Genomic DNA, 21,901 nt, shown 5'->3' on the forward strand with positions numbered 1-21,901 from the left:
AAACCTCTGCAACCCACTCGGAACTGCGAGCGCGACTCTAAGACTAGACTGCTATTCCTGTCTGGATGCCATTGTTTTGCATGCATGCCCGCCGCTGCTTTGTTTCCTGCTAGGTTTTTTTTTTTTTTTCTTTCACCTCCGATCATGCAAAACCGACAAAGGGTCATATATATGTTTGCAAAGGGATGGAGGAGCAGAGACAGTGGTGACAAATGTAGTTGTAGTTTCACGGTATTGTCAAGGAAACGCATGCTGGACGACTCAGACATCTAAAGGCTGGATGGGTGATGGCCTTATTGGAGAGAAAAGACCAAACCCATGCATTGAAAGCTGCTCTGTAAAATTAGATTCAATACCATACACTTCAAGCAGCCCAGTGTCAAGGGCCTTTAACTCTGTAGAGTTTCGAATCAGGCGTCGCAGTCCTCGACCCAGGCCTTCTCTCGTTTCCTGACGGGCCCCGACTCCTCTGCCTTTTTCCAGGGACAGAGTGTCATCACCCGTCGGTGTGTGAAGGATGCCAGCGTCCCATCTCCGACCGCTTCTTGATGAGAGTCAACGACTCCTCGTGGCACGAGGACTGTTTGCAGTGCACCGTGTGTCAACAGCCGCTCACCACCAGCTGTTACTTCAGAGAAAGGAAACTTTACTGCAAACACGACTACCAACAGTAAGCCTTCTCTCGTTTTGCATTTCTTCGCATTGCTTTGGTTGGTGTGCAGTGATTTTAAAAAAAAAAAAAACCCAGAAACAAAAAGACAGTGTGATGGCTTTGGCTGGCCTGACGGCAGTCATTCAGCTAGTGTGAAGTCTTATTCGAGCTTTACAAGATTTCATTAAGTGGGAAAAAAAAATCTACCAACTTGGAGATATGACATAAATTAACCTGTTGTCGTTGCTTGTTCAGCCGTAGTTTAAGACTGACGCGAAGTTTCCTGCAAAATGATGTAAATCAACGAAAGAGCAGCAGGAGCGAGTGGAATTAAAGCAGAGCGTTTTACTTGTTTAGAATCTCCAGAAAGATTTGAATGATGAATCCGAAAGACGGAGAAGTTTCCAGAGAGCTCACACTGGCTGGAGGACGCTGGCATTAGCGGTCCTGCGTTATCGTCATATGCTTGGCTTTATTATTGTCACAGTGGCCCACGATATTTCCACCTTTGGCTCTGCGGAAGGAGTGCATTTATAACACACACACACACACGTACACAAAAAAGTGATCGCACATGGGCCCGCGAATGTGCAGGCGTGCAGTCTCGGTTTTATTCCGCCCTCTGTCGTACATTCCCCGGCTGCATCTTGCGGCCTTTCCCCGTGTATCTCCACCAACCGCTTCAAAATATGGAAAACGTCATTTCAACAGGTTTCTCATAAACTGAGCCCACAGCGCAGTTTAGACTCATTTTCCGATCAGCCATTATTCACTTATTTTGAATGTCACATGCTTCGATTTGCCTTAAATATTAGATTTATATTTGCACTATTTATTTGATTGTTATTGTAGTTTTGGGCTTTTTTAAATGTTGTTTTAGGCTATTTTTTTTATTATTTGGTTTATTTGATTTTGGGCTATTTCATTTGATAGGAAATTATGTGTTTTAGCATTCGGCTTTTGGAACAGGGCGGCCATTTAACGGTTTAATGAAAAACAACCTGCGCTTTTTACTCCCTAGGAATTCAATTTACCTGCAACACATTAACGTGGATTTAGTAAGGAAAAACAATTAAAAGTTCAGACATTTGACTCTCTCTCTCTCTCTCTCTCTCTCACACACACACACAAGAACAAAGACAAACACACACATGCATGCACACAATTTTAAAGGAATTAACAATTTAGTTTTAAATTGCAAGTTTCACAGTTTGAAAACATCCTTAAAAAACATTCAAACTTATTTTGGTTGTAGAGTGCGATTTCAACAGCAGACTAATGTCATTAAATGCAGATTGGTAATTTGATAATTTGCTCTGCCGAATTCACAGAAAATAAAGGAAAAACAGCATTATTAATATTACCACTACTAAAATAATGATTTTATAAATCAGGCTATAAATAAATGAGAGTAATGTAGGAATTGTCCGTTTGTTTTTATTTTGTTATAGTGAATTATTATAACATTTTACATTTTAAATCAGGCCTATGGCAAGGAGTGTTTTTTTTTTTTTTTTTTTAAACCTAAATTCAATTGCAGTTGTTAAATTTTCCCACGAAAACGTCTTTAGCATGACAGCCATCCTCCATGAAGTAAGATAAATTAGTAAATTGAATTAATAAATTATCACATAAAACCAGCAGAGATGGCAGATATAGGGAAGCAAAAATTGAGGCTTAGCAACACAAGTATTACAATGCTGAGGGGTTGCTGTTTGGCCTGGGAGGACCCTGGGGTGCTCTGTGTTTCTCATTGCATGAGCGCTTTTCATGCTTGTCACTAAATTTTCAGCTTTTTGTGTCCAGCCTTTTTAACAATTCTACTTCGATTACCGGGACATTATGGCTCTCTGCTAGATACCTTGCAAGCGACAAAGAGTTACATCTATTGCCATGCGTGCCATTCATCCAGCTTTGTGACAGGAGTGTATAGTCGGCTGATAACAATGGAAAATTCATAGCAGTAACTAGGGGATACCAGAGTCACGGTGTCACGGCTCAGAGGTGGCTGGAAGCTGAGACAGTCCGGCAGAGAGAGAGGGATCTCATTCTCATGCCTCACTTAGCTCCGTCCATTTGTAGTTTTTTTTGTTTTGTTTTTTGTTTTTCTAATTTGAGAGAAGACGCCCCAGATAAACATGCCGGGCAGACAGGATTTGTTTTGCTTCCAAATAATACTCTTTCCTGACATTTTGTTTCTGATATGCTTTGAAGTACCATATTTGGTTTATAACTGACCATTTCCCCCTTTCCTCTGCTACATTCGGTGCTTTGAATGCTGTGAGCTTGTGTGGCAAGTCTGATCACCCCAGCCAAACACAGCAACCTGCTGGGCGCCGTCCTGCTCTCACACACTGTTATTCATCACGTCTTTTAATTCTTCACCCTGCTTCCGACACTTTTTTTTTAAAATTAATTTATTTATTTTTTTACCCTCCTAGGTTCAAAGCTATCTGGAGGGTCCCTCCATCACACAGACACACGTATTCCTTTATTTATTTATTTTTTTGTTGTTTGTTCATTTCATTTGCATTGATGGGATACTTAAAGATGTAATTGGCACCTTTTTGACTTTTATGACATCCATTTAAGATGCATTTGTCAGCCCACAAACTGCTTTGGGCTGTGAAGAGAGCTCTTAGCCTTACAGAGGTCTACGTGCCTAATTACATTCCTACAGCAACTGATTCATGCCCCGTAATCAGCTCTCACTGGCTATAATAAATCAAGGAATTGGCAAGCAGTCTTTTTTCACACCTTTGGAACAGGTTTAAGTGCAGACGGGGGAAAACAATTGTGTACTGTGTTATTAAAACTCCCACCAACAACACATCTTGCTCCATATAGTGCAGTTATATAGTAACAAGATTGAATTGTATTAGCATTTATCCCATATGTTTGCCCCTTTTTATGTCATGCAGCTTACCTGTGTTCATCATCCCTGTCTTGATACGGAATAAGTATTTTTCTATGAACAAGGAATATTTTTGATGGCTTAAGACTTAGGGTCCAAAAAAAACCTGAGACATACAGATGTCCTAGATGACATATTTTACGGAGGGGGAAATCAAATTGAATATCCTTTAGAAGAGGAGAATTATTGCAATATAGCGCAGTTTTTTGAAAGAATATTTCAGAGTAAGTTTGATTTTTTTTTTTTTTTTTAAATGAAGGCAGAGCTGTCAGTTGGACGGGAGCCGTAGCCGTAGAGGAGGAACAAGCTTGAACGAGACAGGCGGTATGTAAAAGGTAGAGTGGAATTACACCACCCTGAGAGAGTTTGTTGTGGCCTGGTGTTTGGAGGTCAATTATACATCATTAGAAAGAGGGAGATCTTTTCCCCAGAGGGACCTTTCCTCTAACCAAGCAGATCCTTTGGAAGCAGCCATGTAATAAGGCCTATCACTTGACTGAAGTGTTGGACAACACCCCTGTAATGGACTGCCTTGTTAGAAACCGCCATGGGCTCCATCTACAAAACATAACATTAACTAACTATATTATACACCATGCTGCCTACTTTTGGGTCCTGCTGATACATAGAAACCTTGCATCCAGCGTGGATTTTTTTTCCATGCTCTATAAAGTTTTACTGCCCAGCAAAATGCTATTTTAGAATGTTTCATTTGTAACTTATCCAAATACATCAGCATGCAGATTTTTCCAAATTTTCAAATTCACGTGCCGTAAGCAAAATGAAATTCAGGTCACGGCAGTATGAGTAGTAGAAAAAAAAACAGCAGTGATGAAGCCATAAAAGCAGAGCTCCCAGAACCTGTCTCACCTTCCATGTATGCTGGACGATCCCCCGGTGTGCTGAGAGGTGCTTTTTAGAACTGTTTGGAGTGCCCTCCTGTGATATTGTTGTTTTTTAATTAGCTGTGCTTGGGACGCTGCAGCAGTGTGTGCCGGATAGGTGCTGACGGCTGGGTTTCTGTGTTAGCTCACCGAGTGTGTGTGTGTGTTTTACTCACTCTAGGACACTCCTGCGCGGCCTGGCACTTTGTGAACACTCAGATGCGCAAAAAAAGAGAAGAAAAGAAAAGAAAAAAAACAGGATGTACTTTGTATTGTCACTCCAGCCAGTTTTGCAGTTAATTAAAGATTGTCCTCAGTCCTGCTAAAGCATTTCAGAAGCAGCTCTATATGCTGATCTGTGGGTGTACGCTCTTTTGTGGAAGACTTTCGAACTTTCAGCTACTTTCTTCTTTTTTCTTCGATTCCCCCTAAAAAGGATAAAAATGTGTTTTTAGCCACTGCTCTTGGGTAAATAAAAGAAGGCCTCTACAGAGAGACAAATCTAATGTTAGAAACACTAAGCCAGATAATATTGCTTCAGCTTGCTGGGATCTTTAGTGCTCGGCAAGGAGCTAGCTGAAGCTGGCCCCGTTCCTCTGTAAGGAAGTATTGGGTTTTATGTCAACATGGCTCGGCCTGTCCCAGCAGCATTAGGAACACTAGGATGCATCATCTGTCATCTCACGGTTTGCTAACTGCCCCCCCCTCGGCACATTTAGACCAATTTAAAGACCTGTTGCAGGGCTATATTTTGCATCACTAGCAACATCTTGGATTCTCTGGTTTTTCTCTTTCTGGTTTCCACAGATAGCTCTTTGAGTGCTAAATATTTGATTTAAACATATCGTTTTACATGTACCCTTGTATATGTGAAAAGTGCTGATCTAAATTTTACACCAGGTACATCCATAAAAGGTTTAGTAGTCTGCTGTTTGTATGTTTTTGTGATGCTTTCAGTAAATCTTAAGAGAAAGCAGTTACATTATTAAATCAGGTGATTTCATTGGTGGAGGGGCGGCTATAAGCATACTGGTGTGTATGTGTGTGTGTAGCAGCAGCTGGAACACAAAGCACTTTGCAGGACGCTATGGGAAGCCACAGAGGCTCAGCCACGGTAATGCCCATCACCACTTTAGAAGCCAGACTGGTGGCAAGGGATGTGGAAAGAGGTCTCTGTGGCTTTGTGTGGGGGAGCTGTAGTGCAGGGGAGGAGGAGGATCTGCAAAGGGATCTGCCTGGTGTGCTCACATTACACTGGATGATAGCAGAGGGGTGCAGAGGAACTCAAGCATGCAATTTGTTGGTAGCCACAATTTAACCTCATCTCCTAAAGCCGGCTGTTAGGCAGCCAGTAGAACATGTCAGTCAATCGGGAATGCTAATCAGTGACGTTGGAAAGAAAGCCCTCGGCTCGGCAACGCAGTGATTTTCATTACTGGCTCCAAGTCCTCGGGCCTTCAGGTTTATTTTCACAGCATGACAACTCTTCATAACAAAAAGGAAGGCAACCACAAACCATTAAATGCAATTTACAAATTAGATTTTGGCTAAATCTGTGAAATACTGCAATAGGCTTCATAAAGTAGCCAGCCGAGAAATACAAACACTCAGCAAATGTTTTCAATTTCAATTTGCTAGATTACATGTTTAAATCAGGAGAATGAAAATTTTCAGTGGCTGGATTTTGCTGCACTGAAATTATTCATTTCAAATATTATTTACGTCGTGTCGGTGAAAGTGTAACATTTGCTATTTTATTTTCACATATTTGCAGTATTTCTAATTTCATTCCAGGTATGTTTGTCTCCTTATGCTTCTGTCGCTTGGAAATAGCCCACACTTGTTTCTTCAGGAAGCCTGGTCAAACGCGCATGAGAAATTGAGACATGGCCTCTGCTGCTGGCTCGCAGTATCGCTGCTGGCCCCAACTGTGTATATGTGATCCCACTCTGGAATGTTTTTCCAACACGTAGGCTTTTCACAGATACACTAGAGAGGACTGGCATCATAGTGGCAAGTGCTGCTTTCAGACTGTTGTGTGCCCAAGGCTTACTCTCACACTCACGTCACACATTCTAGCTCTACATGGGAATGGGCAGAGCAGTGTGTTTGTCTAAATACACCCAAGGTTTTTGTGAGGGTGTGGGCGCATGTGTGTGTGTGTGTACACTTGCTTCCTTTCCCTGCTCCTTTCTTTCTTTGTCTCTAGTCTCAGCTCTTCCCGTTGCCTCACATTCACACTGTATATTTTAAAGATACATTTCAGCACCTCATCTTAGTCGCTACATGTCAGATTTGGCTGTCTGAATTTCAGCAGTATAGATTTTTGTACAGATACTGCAAAACGCGCTTCTTTGTCTTTTTTTTTTTTTTTTTAACCCCTTTTAATCTTCATCAAATGAGATTAGCCCCCAAATACCGGTATTCCTGCCCAAAGTGACTGACAGAGATTTGCACTTTTATCATCAAGTGTGACACTAAGCTGGTCAGAGCTTTGTCTTGAATGGAGGGTCTGACGGAAACGGGGGCTCCTAATCCTTTTATTTGTGTCAGACCCAGAAAGAGGGAAGAATGGGGCCGGGGTGGGATGGGGCTTCAGAATGCCACGGCCCTTAGTCCCCTCCAGACCCGGCCTCCACAGCCAAGTGAGCATGAGACTCATCTTATGTGGTCTATGCACTCGAGCGGGCGCATATACATTCACGCAGGCGCGCACACCTTTGTGCAACTACAGTACAGCATGTTCAAATGCTTGCACAAACACACAATCATAAATACATTCTCCGATGCGCAAATGCATATGTTCGCCTACTAATGCATGCAATGAGAGATAGACACATACAGGGATTTTCGAGTTTGTACCTAGTCACAGTCACAGCAGAGCATGCGTCCATCTATGAGTTCATGGATTGCAATAGCGGGAGGTTCAGTCTAGGATGAGATTAATAAAGTTTGCCGGTTCCCTGGTCGAGGTCCAGCGCTAGGCTTTTGTCTGCGGCTCACATCGGGTTGTGGGGTTTGAGCTCCTTTTGTGTGTGCACCCTTGTGGTAATCCATCTCCAGCGGGAGTCCTCTGGGGCACTTTATTTACTCATTCAACTGTTTGGAAGTCTGTTAGACTGCAGATTAGATGCAGTGAGACCAATGTGATTACTTTAACCAGCACTTGCAGATTCCTGCCCAGCATCTCCTCTCACCCTGAGCTGGTGTGCTCTGCAGGTGGGAGGGAGGGTCCACACTGGCTCGTCCCTCTCTGTCCGTCTTGTTTACCAGCCCTGTTTGAGGGTTGTTCAGTATTCTCTGTTATGAAAATTCTGAATTCGGTACTGAAACCTCCTGTGCCCACACGCTTTAGAGCTGACTCCTTTGTTCTTTTCTCCGTGGCATCTCAAGAATACAAGTTCCAAACTGGTAGCTGACAGAATTTTTGCATCTATCAGGTCTCTTTCTGAGTAGGTCATAATTCAGCACCATAGCAAGTGTGGTGTCACAGTGTAAAAACTAACATCTATGTTTTATTGCAAACAAGGAGACGGATTTGGTTATCCATCCATCAACATAAACCCAGAGCTATGTATTTGGGGCTAACCCCCATGTTAAACCACTGCAGGCTGTCAGCCTCTCTGAATTTACTCTCCTTCGTTCCTCCCTGGCGTGGCTGGGGAATATGGTTGAGATCAGCTGCCAGGACCGGCATCTACAGCAAGAACTCCCTGGCTGTTTAGAACCAGCCGCTGATTGGTGATGGCTGTCTTGGCAGGAAAAATAACCCCGTATGAAAACAGTGCAGATTGGGTTTCTATGCGTCTGACTCACTCCCGTCCTCTCTGACCGGCCCCCCCACGGCAAGACAGCATGATTTGTGCATGAGGTCCCATGACCCATGGAAGCTTCAAAAAGCAGCGAGGGGAAATATTTGGATGATCCTGATGGGGGAGTGGAGACGTGGGAGGGAGGCAGAGATGATGGGGGCTTGGTAAGAGCAGGGCTAAGCGGTGTAAGGCAAGGCAGATGTGGAGAATCTGCAGTGCAGCCGTGATGACAGGGGAGTGTGGGCAGTGAACATGACTGCCCATCCTGGACTAAGAGTCCAGGATGGGCTAGGAGTCCAAAGTCCACACACACACACACACACACACACATCCCCAACCAAATCCAGGCACCCACTTCAACCACCAGTGTCACTTAGGAGACGGACGCTATGTTCTGCATAAAAAGGTGGCAAACAGCAGAGCAAACTGTGCACAGGGGGTTGCAAAGAGTTGCAAAAGAAGAGGCATTTTATCATCAGGTGCCATGATACGGATCTTCTGTACCCCACCCCCCTGCTGTACACCCCTGATCCCTTCTCCTCTCCCTTTACCTTTCTTCTGCGGGCTGGATATTAATATTTCCCAGAAAGCTGCTACAATACGTCTTCTTGGGAAATTCCACGACTCCTGAACGCTGCAAAATGATCTGGTGTCTATGAAAGGGATGGATAGGGGGATAAAACATAAAGATTTTTCAAAGTGTTTCTTGTGCATATGTGATTTCATAGTGCTCTCTGGGTGGATATTTCTATTTTGTTGCCTTGATGAGAAAAATGTGTCGCTGCAGGTGAAAGCTGAGTTGTTTGCGCTATTCATCTAAATTTTCTCTTCTAGCCTATAGTATTGTTTGATTCAACCTCATTGCCTCATAGCACATTACTTATGCACAGAATCTGCCTCTGTTGCCAGCTCAATGGAAACCCCATCGAAAAGAAATAGCTGTAGTAGGCTGAGACTTAATGCAAAACCCAAACTCAGCAGTTAAAAAAGCAAAGCTGTGGTCTGAGGCAGCCTCCATCAGTCTTTGGCCTCTATGCTTGTCGCTGCCTCCTCCTGAGAGTGGGTGGGTTGACTGACCCCCTGGGTCGCTGTCTGACTGAACGTTAGCCCTGCAGGCCCAGCCTCACAGGGGAGCGCCATCCCAGCCCCAGGCCGGAGTTGTGCTCTGAAACCAGAGCTCCGACACTGTGTTGTGATCCCAGCTGGAGAGACAGCTCTGGCTCTGAGCGGAGCCCTCTCGCAGCATGTAGCCGGGGTCACCGGTGGCCTCTCAACCTTCATCACTCCACTGTGCTTCTGCACAGCACCGACTAGGACTGCATTATTTATTGACCTGCAGTCTTCAGTTCTTCTGAGACTCTGTCTCTCAACAAATATCAGAGAACTGAAGTTTTGATGAGGTCATGTTATCAATTACATCTAGCTCGAGAGGTGAAACTTCCCAAAATGTTGGTTCTGTCTGCACAATTTTCTAGATGAATGTTTCACATTGACTTGTACTTTTCACTCTGCCAGTGAAAATACAATGAAGCCGTCATGTGTTATGTCTGTGTTGGATAGTTTCACTCTTAAACTTTAATCTGTAAAGTAACCAGAAAATCCGGGCCCAGGAAAAATGCCACTTTGAGTGTTTGTGGTGTGAACATGTCTTCATGTCTGTGTTTTTGCAGCCTCTTAATAAAACATGTTTATCTCATAGTATGTTATAGGTTCCAGCTTTAATTTGCATTTAATCGTGTTTTTTGCATTCCTGTGTGAATATGCTTGAGTTTGTGTAGCCATATGTGTTTGCAGCATGCCCACTTGTGTGTGTGTATGTAGTGGGTCTGTCACTTGGCCAAGCATTGGACATGCTGTTGGCAGGCGACACAGTCTGTGGATTCTGCTCTTGGTCGTGCTGCTCTGGAGGCAGAAAGCGGTGCGTGCCACCCAAACCACCAGTCAACCCCCCCCCACTCTCTGTCATCAGCCGAGCGGCCCGCTCCCTGCTCTCCTTACTTTCCTGGGCCCCAGAGCCTGGGCTGTGGCCTGTGGATGAGTGCTACATCCTGGCTGTCAGCAAAGGGGTTAGCTGGGGATTGGCCTGTGGTGGAAGTGCAGTATCAGGCCCTGTCTGTCAGCTCCTCGCTCCACTTCCTCCAGCCCCACAGCGCAGGCTGCCGTGAGTGGCACAAACATACGCCGAGCTGTGACTGACTCAGATCTCTAGCTTGAAACAGAACGGATCACCCCCAGAATAGGCATATTCATAGCCATGCCAATGAAAAGGGGCTGTTTAAAACCCTTAAGTGCTCGGGTGTTGTGTTTTTAAACAGACCGCGAAAGCTTTGACAGATGGTTTACTATTTCGCCCAGTATTTCATTTCAGGTACTTTTAACTGTCGCTTTTTGACTTCCAAGGAACAACTACTCACCCACAGCATGTATTTGCATACAGTTTCAGCTCCCTTGCAACCGTTTCCTGGAAAAACCAATTCCCAATTATCACACTGATAAATGTTTGCAAAATGTCACTCAAGATATTTTATAAATCTTGTGGGTCATAAATTTTCTGCCAAGAATCAGATTTTGTGCATATACATGGAGCCATACCTTCACTCTGTCTGTGGATCAAATTATCTGATACACACACAGGTAAAACATGCTTACACACACATGGACAGACATCTGTACTGCACATGGTTGCAGACAGGCCTACACATGTTGGAGGATTTGTGACTATAATCAGATTAATTGGTCCATCTCTCCTTGGAAACATCACATATACACATAAAGGCCTCTGGTAGCTTTCAGCTGGATGCTGCTTACACTAACCAGAAGCCAGGCAGCAGGCGCAAGGTCGCTGGGGTCACAGCATGCTCTCTGGCATCAGCATCTCTTTACGGCTTACATGTTAGAAAAATTATTACAGCACTTACAGCCTTGTTCTGTGTGACAGAGAAGGAATTTCTATCTGTTCCTCATGAGAGTTCCGATTTATTTAAGCTGCACTTTCTTTTAGTTAAATTTGACAAAGAGAAAGTTTTTTTTTGTTTTTTACAACACAAACATGAAAGTTCATGTTGCTTGGCAGAAGCCTTGGCCTCTTGAAAGACAGCGGCAAAACACGCTTGGCCTTTGCGATTAATATTAGAAGTACATTAACCATAATCTTTATTAACATTCTCCAAGCTGCATGCAGGTTTAACCCCACAAAATGCTGCGTATATTTTTCTTGTTGCCCACAAGTATGTCTATGTGAGGGAGTATTAACACACATGCTGTCATTCATGATTTTATCATGGGTTTTAGCCTTACCACAACTTATACATAGGAATGACTAATTCTCACAGTTTCCTTTTTTCCCTTTTCAAATTGTGTAATCTCCTGTTAATTAATTAGACTACTGATTGCATGCATTTTATTAATTATCAGGCCAATGTCTTGTGGGAAACTAAGGGGTCATCATTACTGGTAGGAAACAGTGTTAAGGGTCATGTCATGGTGCTTTAGGGCAGTGATTCCCAACCAAGGTTACTTCTGCAATTGAGTAGCCATACGTGGAAAGATGAGAATGTCCTCCAATAAAAAATGACCCCATAGGTCATTTGTGCAAGCAGCTTATTACAACCCATAGTTATGTTTTATTATTAGGCGACCGCTGGCAGCCACGTGAGACAGCATCTTTTCAGCGAAAAGCCACAAAACATGTTCACGTTCATGTGACAAAGCCCTCTAGTGGCTCTAGTAATTATGACAGGAGCGACAAAGTCCGCTTAGAGAGGAAGTCGCGTTGGGTGGATGGGTCGACAAAATGTTAGACCTTAACACAGGAAAGCGATGTTCGTTTCCTGCCAATGTCAGCGTTGTTTCTTTTAACCATGACAACAATCGTTCCATTACCGTAACTGCCTGTTCATTATTGTAACCATGACAATGAGCATCCTCTAACGTTAATGACTGCTACTTATTTTAACCCAAACCATGATTTTTTGGCTAAATCTACCCACGTTTTTTTTTTCTTTTTTGTGCCTAAACCTAACCAAACCTTTACCATATCATTGTCACATCATAAAAGGGTTTTTCAACTGAATTTTTAACAGTTTATCTGTGGCATATCTCCTGCCACCAGTAGGGGCGCTATGGGTCGGATCAGATTGTAGTGGTTTAGGTTGGAGGACTAGTTGGGAAAGATTTTGGAACAGATCAAGTAATTTGATAAAATAGAAATTACAATTTGATTTAAAAAATACATATCCACATATTGAGTCAGCTACAACACCTGAACCCCACATCTGGAACTAAGGGTCAATGAAAACGAGTAGCAGAGAAGTTGAAACAGTAAGCTAAAAGGAATGGATAAATGACTGCAATAGCTAATAGTAATTGATAAATGGTTGGAACAGCTAGCTTTTGCAACTGTAAACTTAACCAAACCGATCAATCGTATGGAGAAAAAAAAAAAAAAAACACCCACTATTATATGCACTTTTATATCATTAATATTTAAATAATATCCAATGTTAAATTAATTCAAATGAAACACATTTAGGACATGATGGATAGTTTCAACAAAAGGGTACATGAGTAAATCTGACAGGGCTGTGCGAGTGTGCTCGAAAAAGAAAGCTTTGAAACCCCTGATTTAGGGGTTAGAAAAGTGATATTTATGCACACAAGCATCAACTTCCACCCAGAAATAATTGTAGAAGAATGGTTATTTGAATTGAGTTTAGTGTCATTCATTTTATCCATCTCCAAATAGCGAGTGGGATGTGGTTTACCAAAAAGAAAATTCAGATAGTATTAAGTAAGCTGTCAATCACAAAAAGACCAAATTAACCTTCACATACTTCCATGTGATTGTCCCAATTTTCTGACCGCCTACTCCGCCTCATGTGGTAAACCCCGCGCTGCTTGCACTTAAGACGAGCAAAACAACCCATAAAAATGTATTCTGCAAATTCTGTTTCAACCAGCTCTGTTTTTTTCACACATTCTGGCACTAATAAGCTCTGACACACCCTAAACAACCACCCTCTCAAAGACTACGAGTGTGGAGCAGCGGTTTGGTGTCCGGGGGAAGCCTGTGGTTCTGGAGCCAGAGAAGGAGTCGTGCCCTGCCGTCCCACAGAGATGACGGGAAGATAAGAAAGAGAGGTGGCCTCTCCGCACAAAAACATCCCACCAGGAACTAACCTAACCTGGGGGAGAGACAGAGGGCTTCAAGAGTCTTGTCAAAATCTATCCTTACTGGAAGAAAACACACAGGAAAAAAATAAATTTATTTCTTCATCAAAATGAGCAACAAGGAACAATGTTGACTTGGAACATTAATCAGACAGTAGCCATAAGAATCCACTGTAAGATGTTGTTGTGGTATCACAAATATCCACATCAAGTTCATACTACAAAGGCATGTCTCTATATGTCACAACTTTGGCTTTGTGACATGACTTCTCTTAATGAACAGCCACAGAAATGTGGGGGGGGGGGCTACGTATAAGCGACAGACTCTTGGCAGACACAGCCCCGGCATTTATAACTTAGAAAACCGCTTATAGTTTGCAATATTTGAGAAGGCGAAGTGGAAGGGTAGCCATTTCTCCTAGACGATGCGTAATGAGGGAACCATAGGGAAGGAGAAACAGTGAGTGGTTTCTGGAAGCGGCACTAACACAGGGATCAGCAGCATTAAAAGAGATTTACACCCTCAGCTCTTAAACAGTTTTCTTTTGCTCTATGGTTCCTCTTTTACAGATATTTCAAGGAAGTAATAAACTGCACTGACAAGCATTCGAGTGCCTTTGAAACATCCCTCATGGGCAACAGAGCTCCATCACTTCTATCACAGTGCTTTGGCGCTTAATCATTATTTCTGTAGAAGTCAGCCTGTTTCTCTCTGTTAACAGCTTTTGGCCTCACCTAGATGTTATGATCAGCTTGTTGTTGTTTATATCAAAGAAACTTTGTGTAACTAACTATAATACCTCAAGTATAATGCCCTCCCCAAGGGTAAGTCAGTTAAACATTCATCTCATTGGGAATGGTGCTTTTGCCGTGTGGTTTAGGCCTACACACTGTTCCTGACGATTAAGTTCTTTTGAAGCTGTCTGCATGGTCCAGAATGAGGCCCTGCACAGTGTAAGATGTCATACTCCCACTGTGCTGACCAACATGCTCTGTGGGCCTTGATGTGCCCATAACATTTAATGGTACTTTGGCGAATGCTAATGGAAATTCTTACTTTGCCTAGCAATCACATTTCGTTTCCTTCTTTCTGGTTGCTCTTTATTTTATTTACCATAATTATTCGTTACTGTCTTTGATATACTTAAGTATGAACTCATGGCTGAGAGAGAACAGTGGAAAGAATATGCATTATCTGCTAATTATTAAGATTAAGGGTGGGATAAATAAACCAGGACGAAAGGGAACATTTGTCTTGAGTAAGACACAGTTCCCTGCGTTCTGCTACCCCTCAGCATGAATTTTTGTAGTCTCGCTGGGATAGCAGAAAATCACAGACTGTCCTTTTGGATTTGGAGCTGGAACCTGGGTTGGTGAGGTACTCAGGAGGAGGAGGAGAGGCGTAGGTCATGCCGTGGCACGTTCGTGTATCGGCGTGGGATGAGGAAACATATCGACCTCAGGTTCAAGGAGAAACAGCCTGTTTCTGATTAGTCACTCTGATCTGCAGTGATAAACAATTCCTGTGGTCTCCTGCTCATAGAGACATCACTGGCAATGATTGAGGGTACATGGGTGGTTTGTGTGTTTGTATGTATGCTCCGACATGCAAGGTTTGAGTGTGTGTTTAAAATTATTTCCAAAAATAAGAGAAAATAATCGTGAGTTTTTTTACCAGAAATTGCATGAATTTTGATTTATCTGGTTAGATATGGGCATCAGTTATATTGGTACATGCCTGAAATGGAATAATGGGTTATCCTTGTGTTGTAAAATGACATCAGAGTTGTAATTTGCAAAACATGAGGGTTTGCGGTGACTTTATTACCTATAGTAAGGCAGTCACATGTTTAAATAGCAGAATAGATAAAAAAAAGACATGCATGATATCTCTTCATGCCAAATCTACAGCCCACAACGTACCAAAGCCATAACCAGAGGATGATGGAGGAGTTTTAAAACATTTCACTCAGGGAGTCTGTTGTACTCTTTGCCCTTGCTGGTAACTGGCAAGTTTATCTGTTGTTGCACTTCCGTGCAGATGCTTGGCATCGAGCCTTGGGGTGATAAAAATGTCTTCAGGAGGTAAGTGTTTATGGTGAGGATCCATAGGGTTTGCAGGATCAAAGCTCTGTTGAAAGGACATTAAGCAAAGAAATAGGAATAATAAACAAAACAGCCAGTTAGTCATGCAATCAGATTTATGACATCTAGGAACCATGTCACGGAGAGGCAGGTTTCTGTCAGAATGTTCTTTATTGCTGTGAAAAACAGCCCCCAAGTCCAAAAACACAGGCCTAAGTATAAAGAACAATATTAGCGAGGAAGAGAGGGAAGCACTTCTGATTTCACCCTGCAAATACACACACGGTCTTTTTTTGGCGCTCGATATTGCTCTTGTGTTATTTTCTCTGTCTTGTTCAGGAGTAAAATAAGACGCTGATTGCATGAAAATCGCATCTGACTCATTAATTCCAGGTGAATTTCGGGGTTGGGGGGGGTGGGGGTTGCTCAGCAGCCGTCTGTCTGTCTTATGAGGAAAAGTATTTTAGCGTCAGACAAGAGCCTTGTGTATGGCTCAGCTTGGGCTTGATCTGGTGCTTGTCGACCAGGAATGGCTGATTAAGTCGAATGTTTCAGCTGGGTATGTTCACAATTGCCCCCCAATTCCCCCACCCCAACCCACACTTCGGCGCCAAATCACACAGACGGCAAAGTTAATAAATCAGTTTCACTTTTTGACCTTAGGGGAGTTAATATATATATTTGTTTTTGTTTTGAATTCTTATGTGTTCACATTCAAATCAGGGAGTGGTGTACTGCCATTCCTGTCCTGTCCAGTCATTGCTTGAGGCTACAGCTTTAAGTGGGAATTATTACTTGGGAGATAAGTATGGAGATAAGTCCTTACCTGCAAGATGTATGAGGTGTCTGGACAGTGCGAGAGGTGCACCTGACCTGGAAATAAATGGTGTGAAGGTACAAGTGCAGCGCATGAACCTCCTTTTTCATCAGGCCCCTGTCTTGTAAGCACAACGCCCCAGATCATGACACAGATATTAGAAGGTGCAGTTGTATTTTTCGGGATTGTAAGTTTTTATCTGGTGTTTAGGTTAAAACATCTATACTTTATATATTGTAGCACTAAAGTTATAAGTAACTTTATATGTAATTATTGGTGTGGGGAGGGGAGGTTGAGTATTATGTTTCACTTAAAAAAAAAAAAACTCTTGTAGGTGTTATAAATATTTTATCTGGATCCTTCCCTTGGCTTGGAAAAAAAAACCTGCAATACTCTTCCTGTAATAACCCGAGTATGTTAATGGGATAATAATTTTCATTATTGTCATTTAATTCTTTTTCTAACAATTAATCTACAAGGGAACATTGAAATAAAATAGAAATATGTTTTGAGGAAAAAAATAAAGGCCCTCCCCTGCTCTCCCAAAAACAGTCAGGATATTCTCATTTTAGCAAAAAGGGGAAAAAAATATAACACCCCTGTATTTCTTACCCTCCTCTCTCCCTATTAATTTTCATAAAGTTCCTAAGAATTGTATCAGTTTACTTTATAGAATGTGAAATCTGAACATTTAGTATCCTAGCTGCCCTAAATGTAGATAGAATTCAGATTTCATATATAATAACTTTAATTTCTTAACTGAAATATGAACAAATACACAATCACAGAATTGGAGATTTATTTTTATTTTTTCAGGAAAGAGAACGTGATTAGGTTGCTGCTTCACCACTAAGGTGTGTGGGAGAAACATTCCTCCTGCTTGGTATGTTAATTCACAGCTCCAGGGTTTGTACCAGCCTTTGTTCTTTGAAGTTTCTCTTCGCATTGCCTTCTCCCCATCGGGTGAACTTGTGGCCGCTCTGCATTTTTATTTATCAGACAATCACTCACGTGTAAAAGATGATAAAGTTGACATGTTACAATGCAGTTGCCACTTTTGCACGTTAAGGAGAGCGCTTTGTTAAACACCCCAACAAATTTGAGCTTTAAATTTGATGACAGTTTACATGCCAAAGGAGTTTGCTGATTGGACGGCTGCCAAGACACTAAAAGGAATCCAGACCAGATCATTATGATCTTAGAAACAGTGTCAATGAAGCAAAGTACTTACAGGATTATTTTGTATCTACCAATCTCTATTTAATCTATTTTTTTTTTGACCTACAAATCCCTTCAATTCATTTGATTAATTTTTTTAAACTCAGCGTGTTTCAGTATGTGTGAGCTCATTTCTGTTGGTTAGTTTTCCTCTCATCTGCCAATATTGCTTTTTTCTTCTTCTTCTTCTCTTCTAAAACTCTCTACTAAGAATCATTGTCAGGCTCCCCGCTAATGTCCAAAAAGGTCACCCGCTGTTATGATTGAAGTGAGCACTGATTTGAGCCACCGCACAGAGAGTTATAGGTGGCCGGTCGGCTTGTCAGTCAGGTTGGGTGGTTTTTTTAATCATTTCATCTTTGCTGGGGGGCTCTCCTGAGACCCCTGCAACGTTTAGCAGTCTGCAGCTCAGGACCCCGGGGCTCGTCTAAGCCCTGCCTGTATCCGAACTGCCATTATTAGCTCTGCTCTCCAGAGCACGCTGCTCATCTCTCCCCTGAGAGGGCTGCTGAGAAATGAAGCGCGCTGGCTGGGCGCAGCAGCGGAGGGCCAATAGCCCGACATAGAACAGTAATTACTCCATTGATATTCCTCACACAATAACACTGTCATCTCTCATTTGCATAACCTTGCTCGGCCTGCCACAGCAGATGAATGCATATGATCTTGTCAAGAGGCTGCAGGAGTTTAGATGGCATATGAGTGGAGGGGTTTTTCACCTCCATCTAGGTTCCAGTTTTATTTCAAACACACAGGATAAACTGTTTGATTATGATTAAGTTCGCAGTATGAAAGAGAATCCACCTTTCTACTGATCTGTAAATACAGAGCTTTCTCACTCAGCTGTCTTTGTGGTATTAGAACATAAACAACAAAACTGAGAGAGGAGGCTGTAGTGTTTCAGGTTTGCCTCAGTGCATGCGTACGTGTGAGTCTGCCTGAGAGAATGAGAGTGTGTTGAGGGGGCAGGGTGTCAGTGGATGTCATAGGGCCCTGTCTCAGTCCTTGGTTAATGGCCATTGGTCATAGGCTGTCTCTCCCTTTATTTCTTTTGCTCTCCCGCTCTATCCTCCCAGGTCTCCCACTGGAGCAGCGCCCTCAGGCACTGCATCATTTATTGCTGTCAGGAGTCACAGGGGAGAGGAGAGGGAAGAGAAGGGGGGGGGGTACAGGAGGAGGGAAGACATGGAGAAGATGTGCTGCAGAGAGAAGCCGGTGGAGGCGATGGGGAGAGGCAGGCACGCTAGACTGTCGAATCTCAGTCGTTGAATATTTAATGGAGCCTGGAGTGTTTATTTAGTTAGCCTGTCGATTTTTACCGCTCTGTCAATAGCAGCTCCCGTGTAGCCTGCTGATGATCTTTAGTGTCTCTTCCCCCAGGAGAGGCCAGGCACTAAATGCAATTATGGATTTTCCTGCACCGCAATGTGTTTGATATTTTTACTGATCTAATTTGCAATCTGGTAGTTTATTGTTTGGCATTTTAGTGGCGCTCAAGTGGCGAGGCAAATTTGATTTCCCCTCATAATTCTTTATAACTTCATTAATGCTGTTAGCACATTGGCACAGATCTTAAATAAAGCAAGAGAATCATCCCATGGATGAATGCATTCCTCATTTTATTGTCTCCATGCCCCATTCTTTTTACTGATTCTGGTTCTAATTAAAAATCATCCTAGTGGTGTACTGTCTCTGTGAAATATGAAATCATAATCCGATTCGAATGGCTCCCTTCACAGAGGCATGCATATTCAACCATACGCCCAGATCTGTTGTGAGCAGAGCAAAACAGTATCAAAACGACTTTCTTTCAGTGGCATTCAGTGTCTTCAGAGACAAATGAGGGTATTAGCCACAAAAGTAACAGAGGCAAAATAATGCGGGTGATTGTCTCGGAGAAACAGTGTGGTTCCATGTGTGTCTGTAGAGCCGTAGGATTCCTAGCCCTATGACGGATGTGTTAGTTAGAGGGGCAGCATTAGCTGTAATGCTGTTAGCATGTAGCCGTGTGAGTGATGTGCTAGTTAGATGCCCAGCAGTAGAGCTAATGGTGTTAGCGTGTTGAGCCTTCAGAGGGATGCAATCGGTTAGGCTGTGATGGATGAGTGTCGTGCCGCAGAGGCCTGCAAGCCTCCTCATTCGCCAAGCTGTCAGCTTCTTAAGTGGACGTGCACAATTAGTGCTGTAATCAGAGACTGCCTAATCTGATGGTAGGCTTAGCATTCAGTTGGAAAAATGGCTCATCTAGCTGGTGGTGAGTGAATGATGACCGCCATAAAAAGAAGAGTCAAAGCAGTGTAAGAGAGAAGGGGCTGATACACATCTTTCTGAACCATTCACTATTCCTGCAAATGTACAGAAAGTAGTACATGGTGCTGAAACTTGATCTTGGTTGAGAAAGCATTGACAGAGGAAGTTCTTTATTCCGCAACACTACTGCCTCTCTGTTTCAGATAAAAAATAAAATTATCCGTGAAGAAAGGATTGAAGGATCTGTCATCACCATAGGTGTTTGCTGTTGAATGACTAAATGACTGAATGTCAGACAGACGCTGTCATGTGTCATAGCAAGAAGAGTACACATTCAACTTCAGGGGTAATAAACAGGGCACATCTCACACTCAAACACACTCAAACACAGGACATACAGTTTTCACGCAACATTGAGTTTCCAAAACAACAGCGGGAATATCAAAGGCAGAGTAGGTACTGTGGCTCTTCCTCTATGATCTACTTTAGATCAACAAAACCTGTTCTCACTTGGCCTGGTACCGTGCGCAGACACATAGCTGTCATTACTGGCCAGATTATGAACTAGGCTTGGCTGTTGCTGTGATGTGAGCAACCACAAATTACATTATTATATATTTGTTTTATCAAAGTCATTCTGCTTTGATCTGATGGTAAATTGACTTCTTAAAAAAAAAAAACCTATGTAACATTTTTTTAGATAATTAAATTAGAGGGCTGTTATTTTTTAGCCGACTATGACTCTTTTTTCAGGATAGTCAATCAACAAATTACTTTGGCGCTTTTCCAAATGATGTACAAATATATTGTAAATTTATATGGTGAGAAGTGTGACAATTTATTTGTTGTGGTAGATTTGACTGAGAGGGTTAAACCGATATTAAAAAGTTGCAGTGCAACTTAAGTTTGAAGTCTCAATAACAGAAATGCAATACAATTATCTTGTAAAGCACATCAGATTTATTTACGGTGAGAACGCACTTAAAAACTCTCTGAAGATGCTCTGCACACATTAAACTCTACTATAATTCTGTTTCTATTAGCTGCAAATTATGAGACTCCTATTTCAGACTTTTACTATTTCTGATGATTCATTTAGAAAAGAATTTTATGGAACTCCCTGTATTGTTGCCATATGTACTTTTTATATAAAACAACACATGTTGCTTTTAGTTTCAGTATTTCTGGCAATTGCTACTGTTGAAGCTCAGTTTGAACATGGACTCATTTTTTTGTGATAACGTTCCGGACAGCGACCATTCCTCTCTAACTGAGGACTGTCATCAGATCAGATGCCACTTTCGCCCTTTCCCTCTTGCATCATTTGTGGTTTAAGAGGAACACAGACCCTCTCAGCTAAATCTTAATTATATGAGCAGAGATGAGAGATGTTTGTAGTTCAGCCATGTATAAAATTCATTGTCCTTATCAGCTGAGATGAGAGGGGGAGCGAGGCTGAGGAGGATTTCTCTCGGAGCAGGAAATGTCATTTCTCCGTAATAGTTTATGATTCATACTTCCACCTTTGAGTAAGTAATGAGGGATGACAATTAGAGCGGGCCATGGGAGTAGGAATAAAAGGGCCTAGATTCCCCTTGGCAGAGTAAGGCCTGTCTGATTGTGCTCCCAGCAAACTAGATCCAGATGTCGGGGTCTGTGCTGCCATAGGCTGCTGCTCCTGCTGCCACAGCCATACAACAGGCTCTTTCTGCCAGCCAGCCAGGCAGCAGCAGCGAGCCAGCCAATCTCTCAAGCTCCATGCTTGCAAACACGACAGGAGACTCTCTCGGGGAGAGCCTGGGACAGAGGCCCCCACTCCAAATAAAAGAATTCCAGCTCGTGGCCTTCGCAGAGCCAAGGGCTGCAAAAGTATCATTTCTTTGCATGCTGTGATTTATCTAACCCTCAGTTTGTGACTCTATCCCCTCTTTGTCTTCCCTCGTCCTTTAGTGCCTTTCCCTGCTTACTGTGCATGTGGGCTGGCTGGGGGAGGCAAAACAATGTTATGTGTGTAAATAGGCTTTTAGTAGGTGTAATAAATTTGCAGATTGACATGAAATTGTTGCAAGAGTGCCAACAGAAATAAAATTGATTGATTTA

The 21,901-nt window shown here is 42.6% G+C and overlaps 1 protein-coding gene across 2 annotated transcripts in view; it reads left to right on the forward strand.

Annotated features, from left to right (window-relative positions):
- lmx1bb (LIM homeobox transcription factor 1, beta b) overlaps positions 1 to 21,901 on the forward strand; it is a 57,403-nt gene that overhangs the window by 11,741 nt on the left and 23,761 nt on the right. For both annotated transcript variants that reach the window (XM_040154344.1, XM_040154343.1), the window contains one exon: positions 484 to 670. In XM_040154344.1, the coding sequence (XP_040010278.1) occupies positions 484 to 670 (187 nt within the window). The remainder of the gene's footprint in view (positions 1 to 483; positions 671 to 21,901) is intronic.

This window comes from Xiphias gladius, chromosome 19 (assembly GCF_016859285.1).
Source record: "Xiphias gladius isolate SHS-SW01 ecotype Sanya breed wild chromosome 19, ASM1685928v1, whole genome shotgun sequence".
Classification (NCBI taxonomy): domain Eukaryota; kingdom Metazoa; phylum Chordata; class Actinopteri; order Istiophoriformes; family Xiphiidae; genus Xiphias; species Xiphias gladius.